This window comes from Panthera leo, chromosome B1, assembly GCF_018350215.1.
Source record: "Panthera leo isolate Ple1 chromosome B1, P.leo_Ple1_pat1.1, whole genome shotgun sequence".
NCBI classification, from domain to species: domain Eukaryota; kingdom Metazoa; phylum Chordata; class Mammalia; order Carnivora; family Felidae; genus Panthera; species Panthera leo.
The window spans coordinates 45510947-45536510 of record NC_056682.1 but is presented as its reverse complement, the minus strand read 5'-3'; the positions used below and the strand labels follow the sequence as shown (position 1 = coordinate 45536510).

At 39.8% G+C, this 25564-nt stretch overlaps 1 protein-coding gene and 1 pseudogene across 1 annotated transcript in view; both read left to right on the top strand.

The window, feature by feature from the left end:
* KCNU1 (potassium calcium-activated channel subfamily U member 1) overlaps nt 1-4530 on the top strand; it is a 148824-nt gene extending 144294 nt beyond the window's left edge. The window contains 3 exon segments of the mRNA XM_042936667.1: nt 1507-1619; nt 4120-4427; nt 4430-4530. Coding sequence (XP_042792601.1) covers nt 1507-1619; nt 4120-4427; nt 4430-4530 — 522 coding nt within the window.
* Nucleotides 4531-5283: 753 nt separating this feature from the next.
* LOC122218365 lies at nt 5284-22520 on the top strand (annotated as a pseudogene).
* Nucleotides 22521-25564: the final 3044 nt, after the last annotated feature.

Below are 25564 nucleotides of genomic sequence, written 5' to 3'. Positions count from 1 at the left end.
AGGTCTAATAACTTCGTACCTTAGCAAGGGTATTAATAATAACTCTAATAGTTAATATTTACTGAACATTTTCTCTGTGCCTGTCTGCTTTGTTTTTCTTGTTATTGTTGTTTATTTAATCTGTCCAAGGATTTACATGGTAGGTATTGTTATTAATTGCATTGAACAGATCAAGAAGCTGAGACCCAGAGAAACAAGGACTTACCTGAGATCACATTTTGTCCCACTGGAAAAGCAGGGTTCCCTCCAAGGCAGTCTGACCCAGGGTCTGCCCACTCTTCCTATGTCTGAGCTGATAAAGAAATCTGATCATGCCAGCTGAAATCAGGCAGAAGGATTCTGTGTTTGAGTCTAAGACTCTGATTGGGCTAAGTAGTGGGAAATGCTTGAATTTTCCTAGCCCACTGAGCTGGTGAGCAGTAGATTATGGCAAGGGGAAAAGCTAATGAAGGAAGATTCCAGGGAGGCATCTGGGTATTTGTTGATCAGATTGGGGTCTAGCCTGGGAATGAGTAATCAACTTATCAGTGCCTTTTGGTTTAGCTTTAACTGACATTACATTGAGCTCCCCACCAGTTAGCAGGGGCAGGAATTTATAAGGAAATATTTTTCGTTTTTTCAGAGGACATCAGTAGAAAGAGAAACCCCTTCACAAGAAGCAATTTCTTCTAGGTGTCTATACTTGATATGTCTTAATAGATACTGCCAAAAAGGGAAAGCCCATGCTCTGTACATCTGAATTCCAGGTGCAAACAACATTGCCAAGTTCCCTTAGCATAGTCTGGTCCTTGGCATTTCTGTGGTCTTGGGTTCCTCACCTGGGAATGACTTACGAGTGACTATCAGCCCAGGATAACTGCCGCCAGCAACTGCCTGTTACTATCAGAGCTGACAGTGGACTGGTCAACACTCCTGTCCTTCCTTTCTCCACTTATATCTTGTCCTCATTTTGTTCTTTACCCCATAGCATCACATAATGAAACGAACTGTTCTCAAGTGACTTCACTGAATCCCCTTGCTGTTACTTTGACCATGTTGTCTCATGATGCCCTTGTTGGGTATAGCCTGAGAACAGTGTCAGGAGGAAGGCTCGGGACTGTGTGCTATTTGGGGAGTAGGATAAGAAAAACACCCTCTTGAGGTCACTTTACATCCCAACCCATTATATAGCTTGAAAACTGAATTTCCCAACCTGTTACTCATTGTTACTTCTTACTGGTTACCAAAACAGCGGTAGTAATAAAAACTAGCATAACAACATGCTCCACCACACCCACGAGGGGCTCTGGAAGGCCACAGTGATAAAAACAATCACTGGGATTAGAGGCTCAAAACTATTCATAAACCTAATTTCCTACTTGACAATGCCACCATAAAAGATATTAGGAAATGGCTTTTGGGTCTTCCAAACTTTTACTGCAAAGAAAGATAATAACTTTCCAGTAAGTGCTTGTTATTGCTTAATTAAAGTGCCAATAGACACATGTTTTTCTCTTTTCTCCCCAGCCAAGAAAGACATTTGGGCAAGTGTTCTGTGGCTCATTAGATAATTTTGGAATCCTGTGCCTTGGCTTATACCGCATGATAGATGAAGAGGAGAACAACCCGGAAGAAAAAAGGGGAGTATGCTACCTTGGAAAGTGGTACCCATCTATCCAAGCATAGGAGCCAAAGCTACTTTATTTTATGTGAAAGAAAAGTCCAGAGCTGAGGGTCCATGCTTACAAAGAAGGGTCCAGGGGGAGTAGAGAGTGATGTAGGAATAAGGAAGCATGGGTCTGAATAACATGAATGAACTGATGATTGGGATACAATTACTACTGACTATGTAAGGAGAATGGTGTCTGTGTCCCTAGTGACAGCTAAAATGTAGACCCAGATTTTAAATCAGGGTTCTTTTGTAACTTACCCCTCATCCATCTCTATGCAACTTTTTAAAGCTAAAAGCCACTGGAAAGATTTACTTGTTTTCTGCTGGGCTCCTTGGGTAAATGTTTATGGACTGCCTCATTTCTAGCCCATTTGGCTTGGTATGTGTAAATTGTGGGAATGTTATGTTCATATTTCAGTTAAAACTAAGATCCACTTGATAGCAGCATAGGAGAACATAAAGGAAATGTATGTGGAAGGCAGAAGGGGAAAAGAGAGGGTACAGTCTACCGACAATTCAATAATGTAGGTCCAAACTAAGATTCTCACAGTGGGAATGGACAGGATTCAGTCCATTTTAATTTCTCCAAGGAGAAATTAAAAACAATAGAGTGGAAGAAGATAGAACCTTGCTCTCGTTCATAGGGAGAAAGAAACCAACTTCCTCAAAGTGGAGTAGTCTTGAATGGAAAGAAAACTTTCTGCTCATCAGAGAAAGGAAGGAAAAGAATGGGTGCCAAGGCAAACATTGCCATACCATGTGCTTAAACGAATTTGTATGTAACACCAGGATCTCTCAGTGAAGCATAGCCATGGCCGTTGCTGAGAGAAAAGATGGAGGAAGTATTACAGGGAGTTGGAAAAGAGGTAAAAGTGTAGGTTAGCTACTGAGAGTAATAGAAGAACTTGGTTGTAGGTTTGTAGAAGCAATACCCAACTCGAAAATGAAAGGACAAAGGATTGAAAGTCCTGATGACGTTAAACAGTGGATGTACTTAGAGTGCAAGAATGAACGGGGACAGAATGATGGGAAGTGACAGCCAGAGAGTGATTTCTGGAAGCATGATATTTGAGAGGTGGGACATGTCAAGAAATGATGACTTCCAGTATGTGCTCAGGAAAGTGGTTTGGAGATAAGATTCTTGGGTAGTGGAAAGGCGCCTAGCTCTTGGAGTTGTAAGCCACATAAACATTGCAGGCACATGAAATGATAGTGGTCCTAGAGCTTGAAAGAAAAAGTATCCCAAGTGCAAGAGACCTAAATAAACATGGAGGTCTATAGATGATACTGATGAATCAAGAGGGATGGTGATCTGGCTATAGAGTATTCATTACAAAGATGGTGGGGAGCAGTGATGTTCTGGAAGCAGCACTGGGAAGCATGAATGATGCTGGTTTCTCTCTTTCTCTGCCTGAACTCCATGCCCTTGCTCCAATACTTCTGGAAAACCCATGGAACATGGTAATAGGGAAAATGTGCAGCCCCTCTTTGAGAGGACATTCTGGAAGGAAATATTTCTGTTTCAAAGGGAATATGTGGCTATAGTAGATCTTATTTAAACTATTATAGATATCACAGGGAACTCAGTAGGAAAGGTAAAAAGGGGAAGATTGTTCAGTGAAAGGAGGTCAGAGGTGCACTGAGATGGGCGTTGAGGAAATACGAGGTGACTATTTGGGGCAGTGGTGAGGAAATACAGGATGAAAGACATGAAAAGTTATTCTGCCTTATTCTGCCTCAGTGTTCTGACATGAATGCTCGTGTAGTAATTCATTTAACTCACATTTATTGAGGATTTGCTATGTAGCTGCTACTGTGCTAAGGCATCCTGCTGCCCTGTAAACAGGACCAGGCTGTGGGTGTTCTTTAAGACTCACTGACATTCACTATTTGCTTACTAGTCAAAATTTCCAATAAAACTGGTTTATTTTTTTTTTCCATTGGCCACACTACATTCTGTGTGAAAGATGGTGGTGTAAGTATTAGGGTAGGCCTAAGCCAGAATAGAAATAGCTGGAATGTATGTAATCTGCTTTTGATAAAGCTTGGCCAAGTGCTCACTATTGTGCCAACTGAGTTCATTAGTGTAGTGGATATTAAAAACAGGGAAACTTGGAGTCCAAAAGTCAATTAGAGATCAATCAGTCCACACCTCCATCCTATCCCTCTCCCATTAAAGAGGTGAAAAAAGCAAGGCCCAAAGAAGGGAGATGCCATGCCTAACCAAGGTCCGAGACACTTGGTTTCAGAGGCAGAAGTGAATGTTAGTCTCCTGATTCCTAGTCTGAGGCTTCAGTTATACTGTGCCAGGGGTATTCACTATTACTCAGAAACCAATGAGGCAAAGCAGAACAAAAACATTTCCTCCTCTGGCCCAGCAGAAAGACTTCCTTGTTTTGGCCATCACCCGTAGCCATGCCATCCTGGCTGCAGAGAGGCTCAGGAGTCATCTTTGGCTTTTCTTACAGGTTTGTGATTACCCGGCCACCCAATAACTTTAAGCTACTGCCCTCGGATCTTGTGTTTTGTGCCATCCCTTATGGCACTTCTTGTTACAAAATGGATGGTACTTCATCTCAGAGTCCGTATGAAATAATAAACATGGTGCCACTGGCATCAGAGACAGTTACAGAAATAAATGATTCTCCTATGGTTGACCCAGTTAACCAGACTACAAAACCACCTTTGACTACATCACTTCATCATTTGCAGCCAAAAACCATTTCCATTAGTGGTTCTAAGCAAACCGTCGTAGCTCACAGCAGTAAAATGCCACCCAGCCACATTTAGGTGAAACTGAAACCGTGAAAGAAAATGAGAAAGGAAAAATGAAGGAAACCACAGAGGAGAATGCCCCTGCCTCTTCAAAATCAAACTAGGCCTGTTGATATTCTCCACAAGCCTTTAGCTTGCTACTTGTAAAGCATCTCCAGAGATGGTGACTTTGGACAGGAAAATAAAAATGGAAAGATGCCTTTTTTGTGCCCATTGCTTCGTGGTTGATGAGCAAGCCCACACGGGGGAGAGGCAAAAGTCTGATCCAATCCCACTGGGTCTGGAGTGATAAATAAAGAAATACATGACGAATGCTGTGTAAGAAAATTTCCTTTCTCTGTGTCCCTCGAACAGAAAATATGTTAGAATGAGCTGTGTTAAAGAGGCCCTTCAGGACTTGGGTTCCTCCAGTCAGGGGATAAAAAGTGAGCAAGATAAAAACAATGACGACCTAGACACAGGAGACAAGAAATAAAAGAGCCCTCAAATGAAGAATCTTACATTCTTTTTCCTCAAGCAGGCCAATAGTAAACCAGTATATTTTCTCCTTCTCTTTATTCCTCATGCTTTTTCTTTCTTCATCTCTGTCCATAGGAGGTGAGAAAGATCAGATGGGGAGACACCAGTTTGAATCAGAAACCAGTTTGTGTGTAACTAGGACCTAGGTATATGCCTGGCACAGGAATGAATATTAGCATATCCTGAGATAGGGTGCCAAGGTGAAATCACGCAGATAGAAATACATGACTTTCCACATTCTCTAATCTGAGAATAAAGACATCATTGCATAAAAAGCATACAAAACTTCCCCATGTTCCAAAATGAACCATTTACTCCCAATTGGTGGTCTCGTAACGATGACCTTTGTATGTAACACCTTCTTGTGTTCCAGATACAACACAGGTAAAAGAGAAGAGGAAAGAAAATAATAAACTGTATTTCTGATATATTATTTTAAATGATGTTTGTGATATCCTTGACATTCTTAACCCCTTTGCTAATTTGGTATTAGTACCTCCACTTTACAAAGGAAGCAGCTATGGCACAAGTAGGGTTGCTAGATCAAAGAAAAGATACCCAGTTAAATTTGAACTTTCAGATAACCAGTAAATTTTTAGTATGAGTGCATCCAAATTATTATACTTTGCTAGCAAGTGATCAAATCACCATTTGAACCTAATTGACTTGACTCCAGCACTTGCAGACATTCTGCATCCAAGCACACAAATCAAAGAAATGAAACAAACCAAAAAGAAAGAACATTCATCCACAGGAAATAAAATTTTATATTAGTTAAACTTAGTTTGTAATAAAATTAACTCAGTCTATGTGGGGGAAAAAAAGGAGTAATTGTAAGGAAAGTTGTCAGAGACCAAGGAGATTCTTTTTTCTTTTCTTTTCTTTTCTTTTCTTTTCTTTTCTTTTCTTTTCTTTTTTCTTTTCTTTTCTTTTCTTTTCTTTTTTCTTGTTTAAGCTTACCTGAGTCATCTTTACCTTCACTTTTTACAGACTGGCTTTTTTTGTTGCCTTTCATTACACGTGGCAAAGTATATTTTCTTGCAATTCCACATTTATAGATAAGAGTTGTAGGTGCATCAGAGATTTAACTGGCCTGTCTCTGTCTCTCAAATCCTAATTTCTGAAAGACAGTATGTAGTGGGTTCAGCTTTGGCCACTCAACCACAGCTATCAATGGCTGAGCAGCAGGGCATCTCCAATGAAGGACTTTTCTCAGGGATGAAAGGGAAAATGGTTCATGGTCTGGGAAGACACTGCACCAAACATCTACTGCAAAGGCAGGATCATTCCTTCTCCCCATTCTCTGCGGGATCTTTTACACATAGATTTGGTAGGAAAAAATATTGCTGAGAAAGAAAAGTATAGATTAGTCCTTTGCATATTTAAAATCCACAAATCTGCTCTACACATTATCAACCAATCTGTTCAGCATCTGAATCTCACTTCTCCAGAGTCAAAGCTGATCCCACAAATGAGCTCGTTTCCAACACAGCAGAGAATTTAGAATGAGAAACTCTTTATTTTTTAGTATTTTAGGGGAACAATTACCAGAAATATGGCTAAATAAACATTGAGGTATATGCACTACAGCCAACATTTGAGTGTTGTTACTGCCAGTCTTGATAAATAAAATTGTCAGAATACCCCTAGACTCCTGTGCAAAGTGATTCCATAGCTCTAGAACAAAACCTTTTACTTATAAATGGCAACATTTTAATACAAATCATGGCACTAGATGCTCTAGCAATATAGTAGATTCTTAATTGATAATGATTATTCAGACCTTTATTTCACTGAAGTATGGTTGACACACAATATTACAATACAGGTGTATATCATAGTAGTTCAACAACTCTAAATACTATACTATGCTCACCCACAAATGTGGCTTCCATGTGTCACCACACAACACTACCACAATACCGTTGTCTATATTCCCTATGCTGTACCTCTTATCCTCATGACTTACTCATTTTATAACTGGAAGCCTGTACCTTCCACTCACTTTCACCCCTTTTTCCTCCCTCTCCCTTATGGCAACCACCAATTTGTTCTCTGTATTTATGGGTTGTTTCTACTTGGTTCATTTGTTTTGTTTTTTCAGATTCCAATATAAGTGAAATCATACAGTATTTGTCTTTGACTTATTTTCACTTAGCATAATACTCTCTAGGTCCATCCGTCTTGTCACAAATGGCAAGATCTCATTCTTTTTTTGTGGCTGAGTAATATTCCAGTGTGTGTGTGCGTGTGTGTGTGTGTGTGTGTGTGTGTGTGTGTGTGCATGTTTGTACACATATATAACATACCTTCTTTATTCATTCATCTATTGATGGTCACCTAGGTTGTTTTCACATCTTGGCTATTTAAAAAGTGCTGCAATAAATATAAGGGTACATATACCTTTTTGAATTAGTGTTATGGTTTTCTTTGGGTAAATATCCAGTAGTGGAATTACTGGATGATAGAGTATTTCTATTTTTAATGTGTTGAGGAACCTCTATACTATTTTCCATAGTGGCTTCACTGATTTCCATTCCTACCAACAGTGGAAGAGGGTTCCTTTTTCTCCACATCTTTACTAACACTTGTTATTTCTTTTTCAAAATAATAATTCTCACTGGTGTGAGGAGATATCTCATTGTGGTTTTTATTTGCATTTCCTTGATGATTACTGATGTTGAGCATCTTTTTGTGTGTCGGCCATCTGTATGTTTTTGTGAAAATGCCTATTCAGGTCCTCTGCCCAGTTTTTAGTTGGATTATTTTGGGTTTGGGGGGGATGAGCTGCGTAGCTTGTATATTTTGAATGTTAGCCCTTTTTATCAGATATGTCATTTTCAAATATTCTTCTATGCAGTAGGTTGCCTTTTTGTTTTGTTGATGATTTCCTTCACTGTGCCTAAAATTTTTATTTTGATGTAGTCTTAATAGTTTACTTTTGTTTTTGTTTTCCTTGCCTGAGGAGACATATCTAGAAAGATGTTATGACCAGTATCAAAGAAATTGCCTGTGTTTTCTTCTAGGAGCTTTATGGTTTCATGTCTCACATTTGGTCTTTAGTTCATTTTGAATTTATTTTTGTGTATGGTAAAATAAAGTGTTTCAGTTTCATTCTTTTGCATGTAGGTGTCCAGTTTTCCCACCATCATTTATTGAAGGGACTTTTTGCCCCATAAATGAGAAGCTCTTTACCAATTCTAAAAAATTGTAAAAATGATGTGTTGTCATTATATTTTATCATAGATTGACCACATAAGTGTGGGTTTATTTCTGGGCTCTCTATTTTGTTCCTTTGATCCATTTGTCTATTTTTTGCCAGTACCATGCTGTTTTGATATTGTAGCTTTGTAGTATATGTTGAAATCTGGGATGGTGATACCTTCAGTTTTGTTCTTCTTTCTCAAGATTGCTTTGGCTATTCAGGGTCTTTTGTGGTTCCATACAAATTTTAGTGTTTGTTCTACTTCTGTGAAAAAAATGCTATTGGTACTTTGATAGGGATTGCATTAAATCTGGAGATTACTTTGGGTAGTACAGACATTTTAACAATATTAATTCTTGGGGCGCCTGGGTGGCTCAGTCGGTTAAGCATCCAACTTCAGCCCGGGTCATGATCTCACAGTGAGTTCGAGCCCCGCCTCGGGCTCTGTGCTGACAGCTCAGAGCCTGGAGCCTGCTTCGGATTCTGTGTATCCCTCTCTTTCTGCCCCTCCCCTACTCATGCTCTGTCTCTCTCTGTCTCAGAAATAAATAAACATTAAAAAAAAAATTTTAATAAAATAAAAAAAGACAGTATTAATTCTTTCAATCCATGAGCATGGACTATCTTTCCATTTGTATCATCTTCACTTTATTTAGTCAATCTTTTCTAGTGTCTAGAATATAGGTCTTTCACTTCCTTAATGATTATTCAATTATTACTTATAGAAGAACTGATACAAAGACAAGAGAAAATATGCAAGGAACTTAATAGTTCATAAACAATATGTATGTAGGCCAGTAGTTGCTAAGATTTTTTGAAGCTTTGACTCTTTTGAAAATTGAATGAAAGGTACAGGCTTCTTCCTCAGAAAATTAATATGTGTGTATATTCCACAAAATTCATCATATAAGTGGGAGGGAGGTCATGGATCACCCTATAGCCTATTAATCCATTGTCTTTCTAAATCCCTGATATGGGCCTTCTATAACCACTGGAGTGGTGACCAGAAAGAAAATAGGGCAGGGGAGTCAGGAGACAGGAATACTTGTTTCAGGTATCTAATTAAACACTTATGATCTTGGACAAGTGCTTAAACTTTTCTCAGCTACTTTCCCAGCTCATTTTATTTTTTTATAAAAGCAGAAAGTTAAACTACAGGATGCTGAACATTACTTCCATACTCTTTCATTGAACACATATATCCATTCACTGTCTACTGTGTATCAGGTACTGTGCTAGATGCTGAGGATAGAGCAAGACAAAGTTGCTTTCCCCATGGAGCATACACTCTATTTAGAGGCAGAAAATAAATAAGTAAATGGGCAAGATAACTATGTATTGTGTCAAATACTGGGAAGGAACTAAGCATATTGATGTGATCGAGAATATGATGATCCAGGACCACTGAAAGGTGGGAAGAATCCTGTGGAAACACTGTTTTAGGAGAGAGAACTTGGCATGTACAAGAAAAGAAAGCAAGCCAGTATGGTTACAGGATAAGGAACGAGCCACAGGAAGAGTTACATGATATGATACTGGGAGAATGGGTGGGACCTGATTAAGAAAGATTCTTAGACCATGAAAAACAGATTACATCTTATTCTAACATGTTATTCTATCAATGAGAAGCTCTTTAACAATTTTAAAACACTGTAAAAATGATGTGTCATCATTTATATTTTGAAAGCTCACTCTGGGCACTTATGGTTTCAACAGTATGACTAACTGAATTCAAGTGGATTTTCTTCCTGCTACAAATTCTCAGAAATGCTAGGTAAATTACAACACAAGAATTTTTAAACATATAGCAGTTTTTAAAGGAAGTAAAAGCGGGGCACCTGGGTGGCTCAGTCAGTTAAGTGGCCGGCTTCGGCTCAGGTCATGATCTCACGGCTTGTGAATTCGATCCCAGTGACGGCTTGTGAGTTTGAGCCCAGTGTCGGGCTCTGTACTGACAGCTCAGAACCTGGAGAATGCTTCAGATTCTGTGTCTCCCTCTCTCTCTGCGCCCCACCCCCCACCCACGCTCCTTCTCTCAAAAATAAACAAACATTAAAAAAGTTTTTTTTTTTAAGAAGTAGAAGCTTCCAGCCAGAAGCAAGGAGGTCATAGTCAGAAAGAGTGTCTGTGAGAGATAGAAGACTCATCCATAGGACTATTTCGTCAATAGCTGTGACTGTAATGCCACGTGGAGCCAGGAAATACAGACAAGAACTGAGACCTAAGGTAACCATCACCAGGGAAAGCTCAGCTTATCTGTGTAAGAGGCAATCAACAGGCTCCTCATACTGACCCAAGAAAGGAACAAGAAAATTTATCTCTGCTTAGGGATGTTGGTGCGAAAAACACCTATCATGAGAAATGGAAGCCCCAAGCTCACATTATATGTAAATGTAGTATCCCCATTTATATGCCATGTGGCAGGAATTTAAAACTGAGAAAGGAATGGGAAAAAGAATCTGATTCCAGGCAAGCAACTTCTTGAGATAACTGGTAGAAAGAAATGAATAATGCTTTGCAGGAAAGAATTTTAAAACTCCATTGGTGTTTGGGGGGGGGGGGGGGGGAGGGGGAGGTGGTCATGAATTCAAAACTTTCTAAAAACTGACAATATGCCCACAATAAAAAATTAGAAATAAAATGAGAAATTATCCTCATAAATCAGGATCAGCAGACAAATCAAACAAGAGAGTTAGCATGACCCCAGACTTTGGATATTAGAACAATCTGAAAAAGGCCATACACTTAAAATGATGAAAAAGGTTAAAAAGATATAATTATAAATCATGATGAAAGAAAAGGATACTGTGGGGAAAAAATGAGCAGGTAGGGTTGAAAAAGAATCAGAACTTCTAGACATGTTGATTACATTAAAATTCAGTATGTGCCTTAAGCAATGTTACATATAGATAAATCTGAATCATTTGCATAAAATGTAAAATAAAGATATAACAAATGGAAAATATGAAAGAGAAGTTAGGGAACATGGAGGAGAGAATGAGAAAGGCTAATATATAAAGAACTCAATTTCCAGACAGGGAGATAATGGGGAAGATGCAAAAAAAAAAAAAAAAAAAAAAAGTCACAAAATTTTTAGAATTGATAAAATACAAGAATCCTGAGATATCAGAAGTCCAGTGAGTCATGAGCAAGAAGTCTATATGTAAAATGAGTCTACATATAGACATAGCTATACTTAGACAGAAAAGCAGATTCCCTATAAAGGGATTTCCCTTGAGAAATTGAAGGGGAAAAAAAAAAGGTTATGGACCAGTAACATCAAAATGCTGAGAAAAAAAAATAGCAAAAGTGAATTTATAACCTTATACACATATGCGTATAGATAAATACACATAGTGTAATAGATAAAAATTACCTAAAAATTCATGACATAACTTGCTCAATTTAGCAAATTAAACAAATAACAGTAAACTAATAAAAATCTAAAGAGATTTCACATCATCTTTGGCACTTCCCAGTGGACTTGTCTGGAACAGGAAAGCAGAACACCAGTTCACAGTCTGCTAATTTCATCTTGAGAAACAGCAAAAAATGCCCTCTATCAAGTGGACTGTTAGCCTTAAAGAAATACCGGAGCGACATTTGCACAGAACTGAGGAGTAGGGCAGTTAGGTTTAAGATGACGCTGGAGGAGAATATGCAAAGATCTCTCTAAGATTTGCTCTCCAAAGTGTGGTCCCCAAACCAGCAACACCTACATTACCCGAAAGTAGGCTCTGTCCCAGACCTCCTGGATCAGAGTCTGCATTTTAATAAGATCCATAAGTGACCCATACATTACAGTTTGGATTAATATATATGTATATGTACTATGTAATATATGTCTGTAATATATGTTACATACCCACACATACACACATATACATGTATATATACACACACACATAGATTACATGTATTTTATATGTGTACATAATAGTATATCTAATATATATTAAATATCCTCATATTCACATACATACAATTCACATACAAACATACATATGCAGACATATGTAACTATACCCACATCCACATATTTCTGGAAGATAAAAAGATTGGAGATTTGGTTTTAATGAAAGCTGCCTCCTTCAACATTTAGCTCTTTGGCATATTAGCTTCTATTTAAGACCCATAGTACATTCCAAACACCTACAATGAACTATAAAATCCTCAAGCTGAGTACCTTCAAACTGTAAAGGAGTCAATGGAGGTTGGAGTTCAGTGAAGTTGGTGCATAGTTTCCTGGAGGGACAGTAGCCTACAGCTCAAAGCCATGAGTTGTTTCTTGCAGGCCAAGAGACAAAAGAGCCCAACCTCTGTAAGTAATCCTCAGTTTCTCGATTGGCATGCTTAGGGAGACATGGAAAGTGAGGAGGAGGAGGGGGGACAGTAAGAAGAAGGAGGCTTCCAGGGATGGGAGGGAGAAAGAGAAAAGGCCCCTAATGCTAATTAGGTTTGAAAGAATACAGGATGAGTCTAGCCACTGCGTGCTGAGAAGAAAGCTACCTGAGCAGCTGATGGTAAGTTCAGACTAAACTAACTACAAGTCCCCTGGGGACGTCACAAGGTAAACCTGATCGTCTCTGTCATTTACAATCATTATCAGGCAGGCTGCTTCTGTAATTTTACTGGGGAGCCAATTAACAGATCCCTGCAGCTAGGGGGAAATGTCCCAGCCCTCCTCTTGTTTTTGAAAAGGAAAAAAAGCAGCTTTTGTGTGGCTGTCTCCTGACTGTTTCTTGTAAAGGCAGGAGAGAGGGCAACTTCAGACAAAGCAGTGACTCCTCAGGTCAGGTGGATGGTTGAAGTCAGCGTGTTCTCTGCCTTAATTTACTCTTTTCTGTAGCAACCTAAATCAGCCTCCAGATAGCCCAGCGAGACTTGTTTCTTTCTTTCTGAGGTATGGAAATGCTGTCCATCTTTCACTCTTTCTTGCCTTCAAGAAAATAGCAGCATTTCATCTTTCAGGAAAGCAGGGAAAGGCTGGCTAATGGTACTGAGAAGAAGGCAGTAAAGAAAGGCCATTCTTATCTTCAATTTATTATTCAACCCCATCTTTCCCCTGATACATCCTTTTTCTTGTCCTCTTGTCACAGGCAGTCTTTTTTAACTAGCTGTCTACATTCGCTACTTTATTTCCACATCTCTGTTTCCCTACTTAAGCCACCCCAACCTAGCTGTCATCTCCATTATTTACTAAAAATACTCTTTCAAGATCACTAATTACACGTAAGTCACTCAATATAGAGAATTAGAACAGTTAATCACACTTTTCTCCCTCCATCCTGAAACTGTCTTCCCTTGACTTTCGTGTAAGACAATCTTCTAATTTTCCTTTTGCTTTTTTGAATATGCATTCTCATGGTACCTCCAGCTTGCCTTTTATACAACACAATTAGGTATTAGCATTACTCAAAGCTTGATTATGGACCTCCTTCTTTTTTTACTCGCGGGAATCACTAAGCAATCCAGATAATTAAAGAAAATTGAGAGCATATACTGATCAGTATACTGATCTACTGAAAAAAAAAAAAATTTCCAGATTATTTTTTCAGAGAAATTGAGAATTCTGCTGGGGAGGGGAAAATTGGCATTCAAGGCCTGGCAAGAGGATGGGCCTAGAAAAACAACCTTTGCTTTCAGCTGACGTTCTTGAAAGGTCCTACTTCAGGATTACTTCAAACTAGAAATAGAATAGTTCTCATAAAGCCTGAAGTCAGATTCAGTGCCTCTCCTTCCCTGATTACATCAAGGTGATCAATCCCTATTGTAACTACCTGTAAGTAAAAAATAAATAAACCCTCTCTGCTGGAAGTTAGTATTATTCAGAGTTTCTACACAGTATCTAGCACTCTATAAAAATGATTATAGTCAGTCTTATCTCTGCCTTAATTTATGCTTTTTTCTAGCAACCCAAATTAGCCTCCAGATAGGCTCCCGAGCCTTGCTTCCTTCTAGTTGCTGAGATATGGCAACACTGATAGTCTCTTTTATTCCTTTTCTACCTTCAAGAAATAAATAATAATCTAAATTATTACCATGAATGACAATACAGAGACTCAAATGACCAAAAACCCAAAGGAAAGAAACAGGTAATGGAGACAAAATACAGATGATCTAGATAGAATAGAGAAGACATACTTTAAAGTAACTGTGATGAATATGTCCAAGAAATTGGGTGACACTTAGATGGGGTCCAAGAAAATGGGTGATGCTTCTTCCTCGCTGGGGGCAGTGAGGATGGGTAACTCTAGTGTGACAGGTACAGGGATTTCACCTGGTTTATAACCACCAATGTGACAGATCAGGAAGCTATTGAAGCAGTCCAAAGGGATGCTGGGATGCTTCAGTGCCCAGAACCAGCTGGACAAAGTGGAGCAAGATAGCAGAAAAGAGGCCCAGAAAAAGGCCTCCACAGAGGCCAGATGGAAGGACACTATCTATTTGTGGTTGGATGGGGTGCTGTACAGGCCTGAACCAGCTCCACAAGGCATGGAACGATGTCAAACACATCCAGAAGTCCTTTGCCAATGTCAGCAAAGACTGGAGACAGAGCCTCAGTGCCACTCAAGGACATGAAGTATTCAGAGACCCTCAAGAACATCTCAGGCCCCCAGATTGTGAGGGAGACCCATGATCTCATTGAACAAGGGGCTTTTCTTCAAGCCTCCCAGAAGCTGATCGACCTGGAGTGCTCACTCTCAAGAACGGTTGACATTCAAGCAGTCCCACATGGACAGTGGGAACATGCACAACATGACCTTCACCCATGGCTACTTTGGGAGCATGCAGGGGCTCTCAGATGAGCTGGTCAGGCAGATGTTGATGGTGCTGCAGAATTTGCTGGTCATCATCTCCTGTGACCCCACTTGCTAGTCTCAGTCGTCAGGATTATCAAAAGGAAGAAAAATTGACCAATGTGTATCTGACCAAAAAAGGCAAACTAGCTTTATATCTCCCTAGGGGCCCAAGAATTGCAAGGAGAAATTGGAAACTTGGATGGAAACTTGACTGCTAGAATTGAGGACACACAGGAAGACCCCAGGGAGTCCAAAAAGACGTGGTTCATCTGCCATCTGGAAATCATAAGGAAGTATGTCCTGGATGACCCATCATTGCCACAAACCTAATGGTTGAGTGTTTCCCTCCCCAGTGTGAGATTTTCGGAAGCCATCTGAACATGTACAACCAGACCCTGAGAACATGGATGCAGGAGCTCAAGTCAGAAGACCTAGAAGCAAATGAGAGCAAGAGCCTTGTTGACATGGGTCTCAAATACCTACACAAGCACAGAGGTGATGGAGAATATGGAGCTGGCCCCGAAGTAGATGTCAATGCCCTGGAACCTTTACTTTCTCCAAACGTGGTCTCTGAGCTGCTCCACAGGTACATGTCAACTCTCACTTCAGACATTATTACCTGGCTGCAAAAAGCACTAGAAACAAACAAGAAGACTACATAAAAGAGACTGATCCTGAAGCTGACCAAAGTGGGTACCACCAGGTGCTTCCAGATGTTTGAACAGATTCTTTTTTTTTTTTTTTAATATATGAAATTTATTGTCAAATTGGTTTCCATACAACACCCAGTGCTCATCCCAAAAGGTGCCCTCCTCAATACCCATCCCCCACCCTCCCCTCCCTCCCACCCCCCATCAACCCTCAGTTTGTTCTCAGTTTTTAACAGTCTCTTATGCTTTGGATCTCTCCGACTCTAACCTCTTTTTTTTTTTTTTCCTTCCCCTCCCCCATGGGTTTCTGTTAAGTTTCTCAGGATCCACATAAGAGTGAAACCATATGGTATCTGTCTTTCTCTGTATGGCTTATTTCACTTAGCATCACACTCTCCAGTTCCATCCACGTTGCTACAAAGGGCCATATTTCATTCTTTCTCATTGCCATGTAGTACTCCATTGTGTATATAAACCACAATTTCTTTATCCATTCATCAGTTGATGGACATTTAGGCTCTTTCCATAATTTGGCTATTGTAGAGAGTGCTGCTATAAACATTGGGGTACAAGTGCCCCTATGCATCAGTACTCCTGTATCCCTTGGATAAATTCCTAGCAGTGCTATTGCTGGGTCATAAGGTAGGTCTATTTTTAATTTTCTGAGGAACCTCCACACTGCTTTCCAGAGCGGCTGCACCAATTTGCATTCCCACCAACAGTGCAAGAGGGTTCCCGTTTTTCCACATCCTCTCCAGCATCTGTAGTCTCCTGATTTGTTCATTTTGGCCACTCTGACTGGCGTGAGGTGATATCTGAGTGTGGTTTTGATTTGTATTTCCCTGATGAGGAGCGACATTGAACATCTTTTCATGTGCCTGTTGGCCATCCGGATGTCTTCTTTAGAGAAGTGTCTATTCATGTTTTCTGCCCATTTCTTCACTGGGTTATTTGTTTTTTGGGTGTGGAGTTTGGTGAGCTCTTTATAGATTTTGAATACTAGCCCTTTGTCCAATATGTCATTTGCAAATATCTTTTCCCATTCCGTTGGTTGCCTTTTAGTTTTGTTGGTTGTTTCCTTTGCTGTGCAGAAGCTTTTTATCTTCATAAGGTCCTAGTAATTCACTTTTGCTTTTAATTCCCTTGCCTTTGGGGATGTGTCAAGTAAGAGATTGCTACGGCTGAGGTCAGAGAGGTCTTTTCCTGCTTTCTCCTCTAAGGTTTTGATGGTTTCCTGTCTCACATTCAGGTCCTTTATCCATTTTGAGTTTATTTTTGTGAATGGTGTGAGAAAGTGGTCTAGTTTCAACCTTCTGCATGTTGCTGTCCAGTTCTCCCAGCACCATTTGTTAAAGAGACTGTCTTTTTTCCATTGGATGTTCTTTCCTGCTTTGTCAAAGATGAGTTGGCCATACGTTTGTGGGTCTAGTTCTGGGGTTTCTATTCTATTCCATTGGTCTATGTGTCTGTTTTTATGCCAATACCATGCTGTCTTGATGATGACAGCTTTGTAGTAGAGGCTAAAGTCTGGGATTGTGATGCCTCCTGCTTTGGTCTTCTTCTTCAAAATTACTTTGGCTATTCGGGGCCTTTTGTGGTTCCATATGAATTTTAGGATTGCTTGTTCTAGTTTCGAGAAGAATGCTGGTGCAATTTTGATTGGGATTGCATTGAATGTGTAGATAGCTTTGGGTAGTATTGACATTTTGACAATATTTATTCTTCCAATCCATGAGCAGGGAATGTCTTTCCATTTCTTTATATCTTCTTCAATTTCCTTCATAAGCTTTCTATAGTTTTCAGCATACAGATCTTTTACATCTTTGGTTAGATTTATTCCTAGGTATTTTATGCTTCTTGGTGCAGTTGTGAATGGGATCAGTTTCTTTATTTGTCTTTCTGTTGCTTCATTGTTAGTGTATAAGAATGCAACTGATTTCTGTACATTGATTTTGTATCCTGCAACTTTGCTGAATTCATGTATCAGTTCTAGCAGACTTTTGGTGGAGTCTATCGGATTTTCCATGTATAATATCATGTCATCTGCAAAAAGCGAAAGCTTGACTTCATCTTTGCCAATTTTGATGCCTTTGATTTCCTTTTGTTGTCTGATTGCTGATGCTAGAACTTCCAGCACTATGTTAAACAACAGCGGTGAGAGTGGGCATCCCTGTCGTGTTCCTGATCTCAGGGAAAAAGCTCTCAGTTTTTCCCTGTTGAGGATGATGTTAGCTGTGGGCTTTTCATAAATGGCTTTTATGATCTTTAAGTATGTTCCTTCTATCCCGACTTTCTCAAGCATTTTTATTAAGAAAGGGTGCTGGATTTTGTCAAAGGCCTTTTCTGCATCGATTGACAGGATCATATGGTTCTTCTCTTTTTTTTTGTTAATGTGATGTATCACGTTGATTGATTTGCGAATGTTGAACCAGCCCTGCATCCCAGGAATGAATCCCACTTGATCATGGTGAATAATTCTTTTTATATGCTGTTGAATTCGATTTGCTAGTATCTTATTGAGAATTTTTGCATCCATATTCATCAGGGATATTGGCCTGTAGTTCTCTTTTTTTACTGGGTCTCTGTCTGGTTTAGGAATCAAAGTAATACTGGCTTCATAGAATGAGTCTGGAAGTTTTCCTTCCCTTTCTATTTCTTGGAAGAGCTTGAGAAGGATAGGTATTATCTCTGCTTTAAACGTCTGGTAGAACTCCCCTGGGAAGCCATCTGGTCCTGGACTCTTATTTGTTGGGAGATTTTTGATAACCGATTCAATTTCTTCGCTGATTATGGGTCTGTTCAAGCTTTCTATTTCCTCCTGATTGAGTTTTGGAAGAGTGTGGGTGTTTAGGAATTTGTCCATTTCTTCCAGGTTGTCCAATTTGTTGGTATATAATTTTTCATAGTATTCCCTGATAATTGTTTGTATCTCTGAGGGATTGGTTGTAATAATTCCATTTTCATTCATGATTTTATCTATTTGGGTCATCTCCCTTTTCTTTTTGAGGAGCCTGGCTAGAGGTTTGTCAATTTTGTTTATTTTTTCAAAAAACCAACTCTTGGTTTCGTTGATCTGCTCTACCGTTTTTTTTAGATTCTATATTGTTTATTTCTGCTCTGATCTTTATTATTTCTCTTCTTCTGCTGGGTTTAGGCTGCCTTTGCTGTTCTGCTTCTATTTCCTTTAGGTGTGCTGTTAGATTTTGTATTTGGGATTTTTCTTGTTTCTTGAGATAGGCCTGGATTGCAATGTATTTTCCTCTCAGGACTGCCTTCGCTGCGTCCCAAAGCGTTTGGATTGTTGTATTTTCATTTTCGTTTGTTTCCATATATTTTTTAATTTCTTCTCTAATTGCCTGGTTGACCCACTCATTCGTTAGTAGGGTGTTCTTTAACCTCCATGCTTTTAGAGGTTTTCCAGACTTTTTCCTGTGGTTGATTTCAAGCTTCATAGCATTGTGGTCTGAAAGTATGCATGGTATAATTTCAATTCTTGTAAACTTATGAAGGGCTGTTTTGTGACCCAGTATATGATCTATCTTGGAGAATGTTCCATGTGCACTCGAGAAGAAGATATATTCTGTTGCTTTGGGATGCAGAGTTCTAAATATATCTGTCAAGTCTATCTGATCCAATGTATCCTTCAGGGCCCTTGTTTCTTTATTGACCGTGTGTCTAGATGATCTATCCATTTCTGTAAGTGGGGTGTTAAAGTCCCCTGCAATTACCACATTCTTATCAATAAGGTTGCTTATGTTTATGAGTAATTGTTTTATATATTTGGGGGCTCCTGTATTCGGCGCATAGACATTTATAATTGTTAGCTCTTCCTGATGGATAGACCCTGTAGTTATTATATAATGCCCTTCTTCATCTCTTGTTACAGACTTTAATTTAAAGTCTAGTTTGTCTGATATAAGTATGGCTACTCCAGCTTTCTTTTGGCTTCCAGTAGCATGATAAATAGTTCTCCATCCCCTCACTCTCAATCTAAAGGTGTCCTCAGATCTAAAATGAGTCTCTTGTAGACAGCAAATAGATGGGTCTTGTTTTTTTATCCATTCTGATACCCTATGTTTTTTGGTTGGCGCATTTAATCCATTTACGTTCAGTGTTATTATAGAAAGATACAGGTTTAGAGTCATTGTGATGTCTGTATGTTTTATGCTTGTAGTGATGTCTCTGGTACTTTGTCTCACAGGATCCCCCTTAGGATCTCTTGTAGGGCTGGTTTAATGGTGACAAATTCCTTCAGTTTTTGTTTGTTTGGGAAGACCTTTATCTCTCCTTCTATTCTAAATGACAGACTTGCTGGATAAAGGATTCTCGGCTGCATATTTTTCCTGTTTAGCACACTGAAGATATCATGCCAAGCCTTTCTGGCCTGCCAAGTTTCAAAAGAGAGATAAGTCACGAGTCTTATAGGTCTCCCTTTATATGTGAGGGCACGTTTATCCCTTGCTGCTTTCAGAATTTTCTCTTTATCCTTGTATTTTGCCAGTTTCACTATGATATTTCGTGCAGAAGATCGATTCAAGTTATGTCTGAAGGGAGTTCTCTGTGCCTCTTGGATTTCAATGCCTTTTTCCTTCCCCAGTTCAGGGAAGTTCTCAGCTATAATTTCTTCAAGTACCCCTTCAGCACCTTTCCCTCTCTCTTCCTCCTCTGGGATACCAATTATGCGTATATTATTTCTTTTTAGTGTATCACTTAGTTCTGTAATTTTCCCCTCATCTCCTGGATTTTTTTATCTGTCTTTCTCTCAGCTTCCTCTTTTTCCATAACTTTATCTTCTAGTTCACCTATTCTCTCCTCTGCCTCTTCAATCCGAGCTGTCGTCGTTTCCATTTTGTTTTGCATTTCGTTTAAAGTGCTTTTCAGCTCCTCATGACTGTTCCTTAGTCCCTTGATCTCTGTAGCAAGAGATTCTCTGCTGTCCTCTATACTGTTTTCAAGCCTAGCGATTAATTTTATGACTATTATTCTAAATTCACTTTCTGTTATATTATTTAAATCCTTTTTGATCAGCTCATTAGCTGTTGTTATTTCCTGGAGATTCTTCTGAGGGGAATTCTTCCGTTTGGTCATTTTGGATAGTCCCTGGAGTGGTGAGGACCTGCAGGGCACTTCCCCTGTGCTGTGGTGTATAACTAGAGTTGGTGGGCGGGGCCGCAGTCCGACCTGATGTCTGTCCCCAGCCCACCACTGGGGCCACAGTCAGACTGGTGTGTGCCTTCTCTTCCCCTCTCCTAGGGGTGGGATTCCCTGTGGTTTGGCGTGGCCCGTCTGGGCTACTTGCACACTGGCAGGCTTGTGGTGCTGGGGATCTGGCGTATTAGCTGGGGTGGGTAGGCAAGGTGCACGGGGGCAGGAGGGGCAGGCTTAGCTCGCTTCTCCTTAGGTGATCCACTTCAGGAGGGGCCCTGTGGCAGCGAGGGAGTCAGATCCGCTGCCGGAGGTTTGGCTCTGCAGGAGCACAGAGTTGGGTGTTTGCACAGAGCGAGCAAGTTCCCTGGCAGGAACTGGTTCTCTTTGGGATTTTGGCTGGGGGATGGGCGGGGGAGATGGCGCTGGCGAGCGCCTTTGTTCCCCACCAAACTGAGCTCTGTCGTCCGGGGGCTCAGCAGCTCTCCCTCCCTTTGTCCTCCAGCCTTCCCGCTTTCTGAGCAGAGCTGTTAACTTATGACCTCCCAGACGCTAAGTCGCGCTTGCTGTCGGAACACAGTCCATCAGGCCCCTCCACTTTTGCCAGCCAGACTCGGGGGCTCTGCTTGGCCGGTGAGCCGCCCCTCTGCCCCGGCTCCCTCCCGTTAGTCTGTGGAGCGCTCACCGCCTCGCCGCCCTTCCTACCCTCTTCCGTGGGCCTCTCGTCTGTGCTTGGCTCCGGAGACTCCGTTCTGCTAATCCTCTGGCGGCTTTCTGGGTTATTTATGCAGGTGTAGGTGGAATCTAAGTCATCAGCAGGACGCGCGGTGAGCCCAGCGTCCTCCTACGCCGCCATTTTCCCCTAAGTCCTGAGCAGATTCTTGAAGTTGCTGCTCAGATAAGTGAAGACTTGAAAATAAAAGTTTGTTACACAAACTAGTCTGTGCCTTTAGCAAATGGATTCATTTTTAAGTAAATCCAAAGATGAAGTTCAGTTGTATCGAGAACGGCCAAGAAGTCAGCAGTGCCCACATTATGTTCAGTTTATGAGAGCCATGAACAACTACTGTCAGAGCTTTAATTTATAGTTGGTTTTAAAAGGAAGTATTTCAAAGAATGAAGTGCAAGAGGGCAGATCTCTGAGCCAACCAAACATGGGTGGAATTCAGACACCGTTGCAAAGGAGGGCTGCAGGAGCCTGCTTCGGGAGGTCTTCCTGGATTTAGAACAACCTCTCAGTGAACTGATGGGAAAAAAGTGGCTGTTAGGTTCAAACACTGGAATATCATCTGTCTCACTGTGGAAGAATATCTCAATGATTTTTCCAAAAATTAAAAGCCATGTAAAAAGAGGAGGATGACAAGTGGAATCCCCGTGGGCCATCATGCCGAAGCGCATCACATTCTGGAGCATCAGGGAGCATAGGGAGGGTGCCAAGAGGGTGGTCAGGGAGGCTGGGCAGTTCCACTTCCTGTTTGGGAACGTGGCTTCTGGATTTGGTAAAGATACAGGTGAGTACGGTGACACCATCATAGCCACTGCAGAAGTTACTAAGCTCACTGACCCTTCTCTGCTTCATCTGGATGTCTTGACTGGTTAGCAACACCCAGATTTCACAGATGACCAGGTCAGCATGCTGCTGGTAGTGAGGGGACACTGGCCTGGCAGGACATGAAGCAGACCATCTCAAGACCCTGGAACAGAATCCGATGCAGGTGAATCCAAACCACATGCCCATCTTCAAGGAAATCACAGTTGCTGGTAGAACATGACAAAGCTTTTCAAGTAACCTTTGGTTTTTAGCTTTATGTACATTGTTTGCACTCATCATCCCCACCCTCAGAAATATATTAAAGCAAAAGTGACTCTCCAGGGGTCACATTAGATGTTTTAGTCCCTTGTACCTGTCTCTGGTAAGCATATTTGTGAAGTGCCCAGGGACATGGTTTCTTGAAGAACAAGTACTCTTCTGTTCTTCAAGCATTCTCATTTTTGTTGTAAACATCTTTATGAGGCAAGATTCTGATGTGAAATGCCTTGTGGTTGATTGTTTATCACAGTGGTGAAAATATATGTGGAGGGAAAGAGCCCCTGCCTGCATTCACCTCTTGGCCTTTGCTCATTTTTTCATGTAAGACTTCTAAAAACTCTGCTGCTTAGTAAAAGAGTCTGAAGTCATTCAGAGAAATGAAAAAGACGAGGAAAGAAAAGCCAGCCATGTATATGTGCTGATAAGAAACAATCCCCAAATAATGTCAAAATTGGTATTAAACTGTATCTATAATCTTTTATATTAACTTCTACCATTTACTATTATTATATTATGATATTTTTATGTCAATGAATATTATTGGAAAACAAAGAATATTTGAATTTCTATAAAAATGTTTACACACACACACACACACACACACACAAGAAAAATTGGGTGACAAGATGGAGAAAGTTACCAGAAAATGATGATCCGTCAAAAATTATTTAAGAAGTATATGAAGTAAAATTGTATGTAAAAGATGGGTTTAACAGATGTTTGAGTAAAGAAGAAGGTAAAATTAGTGACCTGGAAAATCAGTTAGTAGAGAGTTAGGAGGTACTGATGAAATTGGCTACAAAGTCCCCCATTGGGTTAAGTGGGAATATAACATATATCACCACCCCTACCTTGTTCCAGTCTTTTATTGTGGTATTAGTTTCTACAGTTCACTAAGGGATGAGGTATTATTCTTAGTTTACTATCTTGGTAATGAGGGGAATTTCCAGAGGTTTCCATTTAGTGCTTTCTGCCTTAATGACACTCACCTCCATGGGTCTAGAGTGCCAATGTGTGGATCTTGCCTATTCTCAAGTTTGTCTGTTCCAACCATGTATAAAGGAACTGTGGGGAGAGAAAAGCACAGGTTGAATCAAGTTACTAACTAGGCCTGTTGAGAGTTGGGCTCAAGTTAAGAATCCATTACCTGATCATAGTAAGCCTCCACTATGGGCCACAATGGAATTTTTGGTAGGCCTGAGTATTTCCTTTTTCCCAGAATATAGTCACCCTAGTAAATAGCCTCTTCATGTCCAGAATTAACGTTTAACTAAAAAAAAAGTGAAACAAGCTTCCATATAAATGGAGATATTTAGAGATTTTAAGAATAACTTCTTTCCCAACTTTATTGAGATATATTTGATATATAAAATTGTATGAGTTTAAAGTATATGTGCGCATATATATACATATATATATTGATGTACATATGTATTGCAACATGATTACCATAATAAGGTTAATTAACACATGCATCACCTTACAGAGTTACCTTCTTTTTTGTGTGTGGGAATATTTAAGACTTACTCTCTCATGCTCTCTCAGCAACTTTCACCTGTATGTTACGCTATGTTTAACTAGAGTCACCATAGTGTACATTAGATCCCCAGAACTTACTTATTCTGGAAGTTTGTACCCTGTGACCACAATCACCCATTTCCCCCATCCCATAGCCCCTGGCAACCACCAATTCACTCCTTGTTTTTATGATTTCTTTTTTAAGTTTCTGCATAATAGTGAGGTCGTCCAGTGTTTGTCTTTGCTGAACTTATTTCACTTAGCATAATGCCCTCATATATGTTGTTACAAATGGCAGGATTTCCTTCTTTCTTATGACCAAATAAGATTCCATTGTATATGTGTACCACATTTTACTTATCCACTCATCTGTCGATGGGCATTTAGGTTGTTTCCATGTCTTGGCTCTCATAAAATGATGCAACAAACAAGGGGAAGTGCAAATATCTCTCCACTAATCCCTAATCACTAATAAGATAGTGATTTCATTTCCTTTGGCTATATATCCAGAATTGGGATTGCTGAATCATATGGCATTCTATGTTTAAATAGAATTTATCTATTTTGGGGAACCTCCAAACTGTTTTCCATAGTGGCTGCACTAATCTACATCCTTTTATGGTTCCATACAAATGCTAGGATTGTTTCTTCTACTTCTGTAAAAAATGCCATTGGAATTCTGATAAGGACCTTTAGATGGCATGGAAATTTTAACAGTATTAATTATTTCTATTCATGAATATGGAATATCTTCTCATTTATTCATGTCTTCTGCAATTTCTTTCATCAATGTCTTATAGTTTTCAGTCCATTTTTTGAGGCTATTGTAAGTGGGATTGTTTTCTTCATTTCTCGTTCAGATGTTAAATTGTTGGTGTAAAGAAATGCAGCTGATTTTTTCCATGTTGATTTTATAACCTGCGATTTTACTGCACTTATTAGCTCTAATAGTTTTTTAGTGGAGTCTTTAGGGATTTTTATATATCAGGTCATGTTGTCTACATACAGGGTCAGTTTTATTTCTTCTTTTTCTTATTTGGATGCCTTTTATTTCTTTGGTTTGCCCATTTGATATAGCTAGGACTTCCAGTACTATGTTGAATAGGAGTGGTGAGAATAGGCTCTCTTGTCTTTTCCTGATCTCAAGAAAAGATTTCAACCTTTCACACTGTTTTGTAGCCTTCAGCCTACAGATCTTTCATCTCTTAGGTTAGACTTATTCCAAGGTATTTTACTGTTTCTGATGCTATCATTAATTAGTTTGTTTTCTTAACTTCCTGTTCAGACTGTTCATTGTTAGTGTATAGAAATGCAACTGACTTTCACATGTTGATTTTGTATCCCACAACTTTACTGATTTTATTATTAGTTCCAACAGGCTTCTCTACATGTCAGATCATTTCATCTGCAAACAAAGATAACTTTATTTCTAATTTGGATGTCTTTTCTTTCTTTTACCTGTCTAGTTGTTCTGGTTAGCACTTCCAG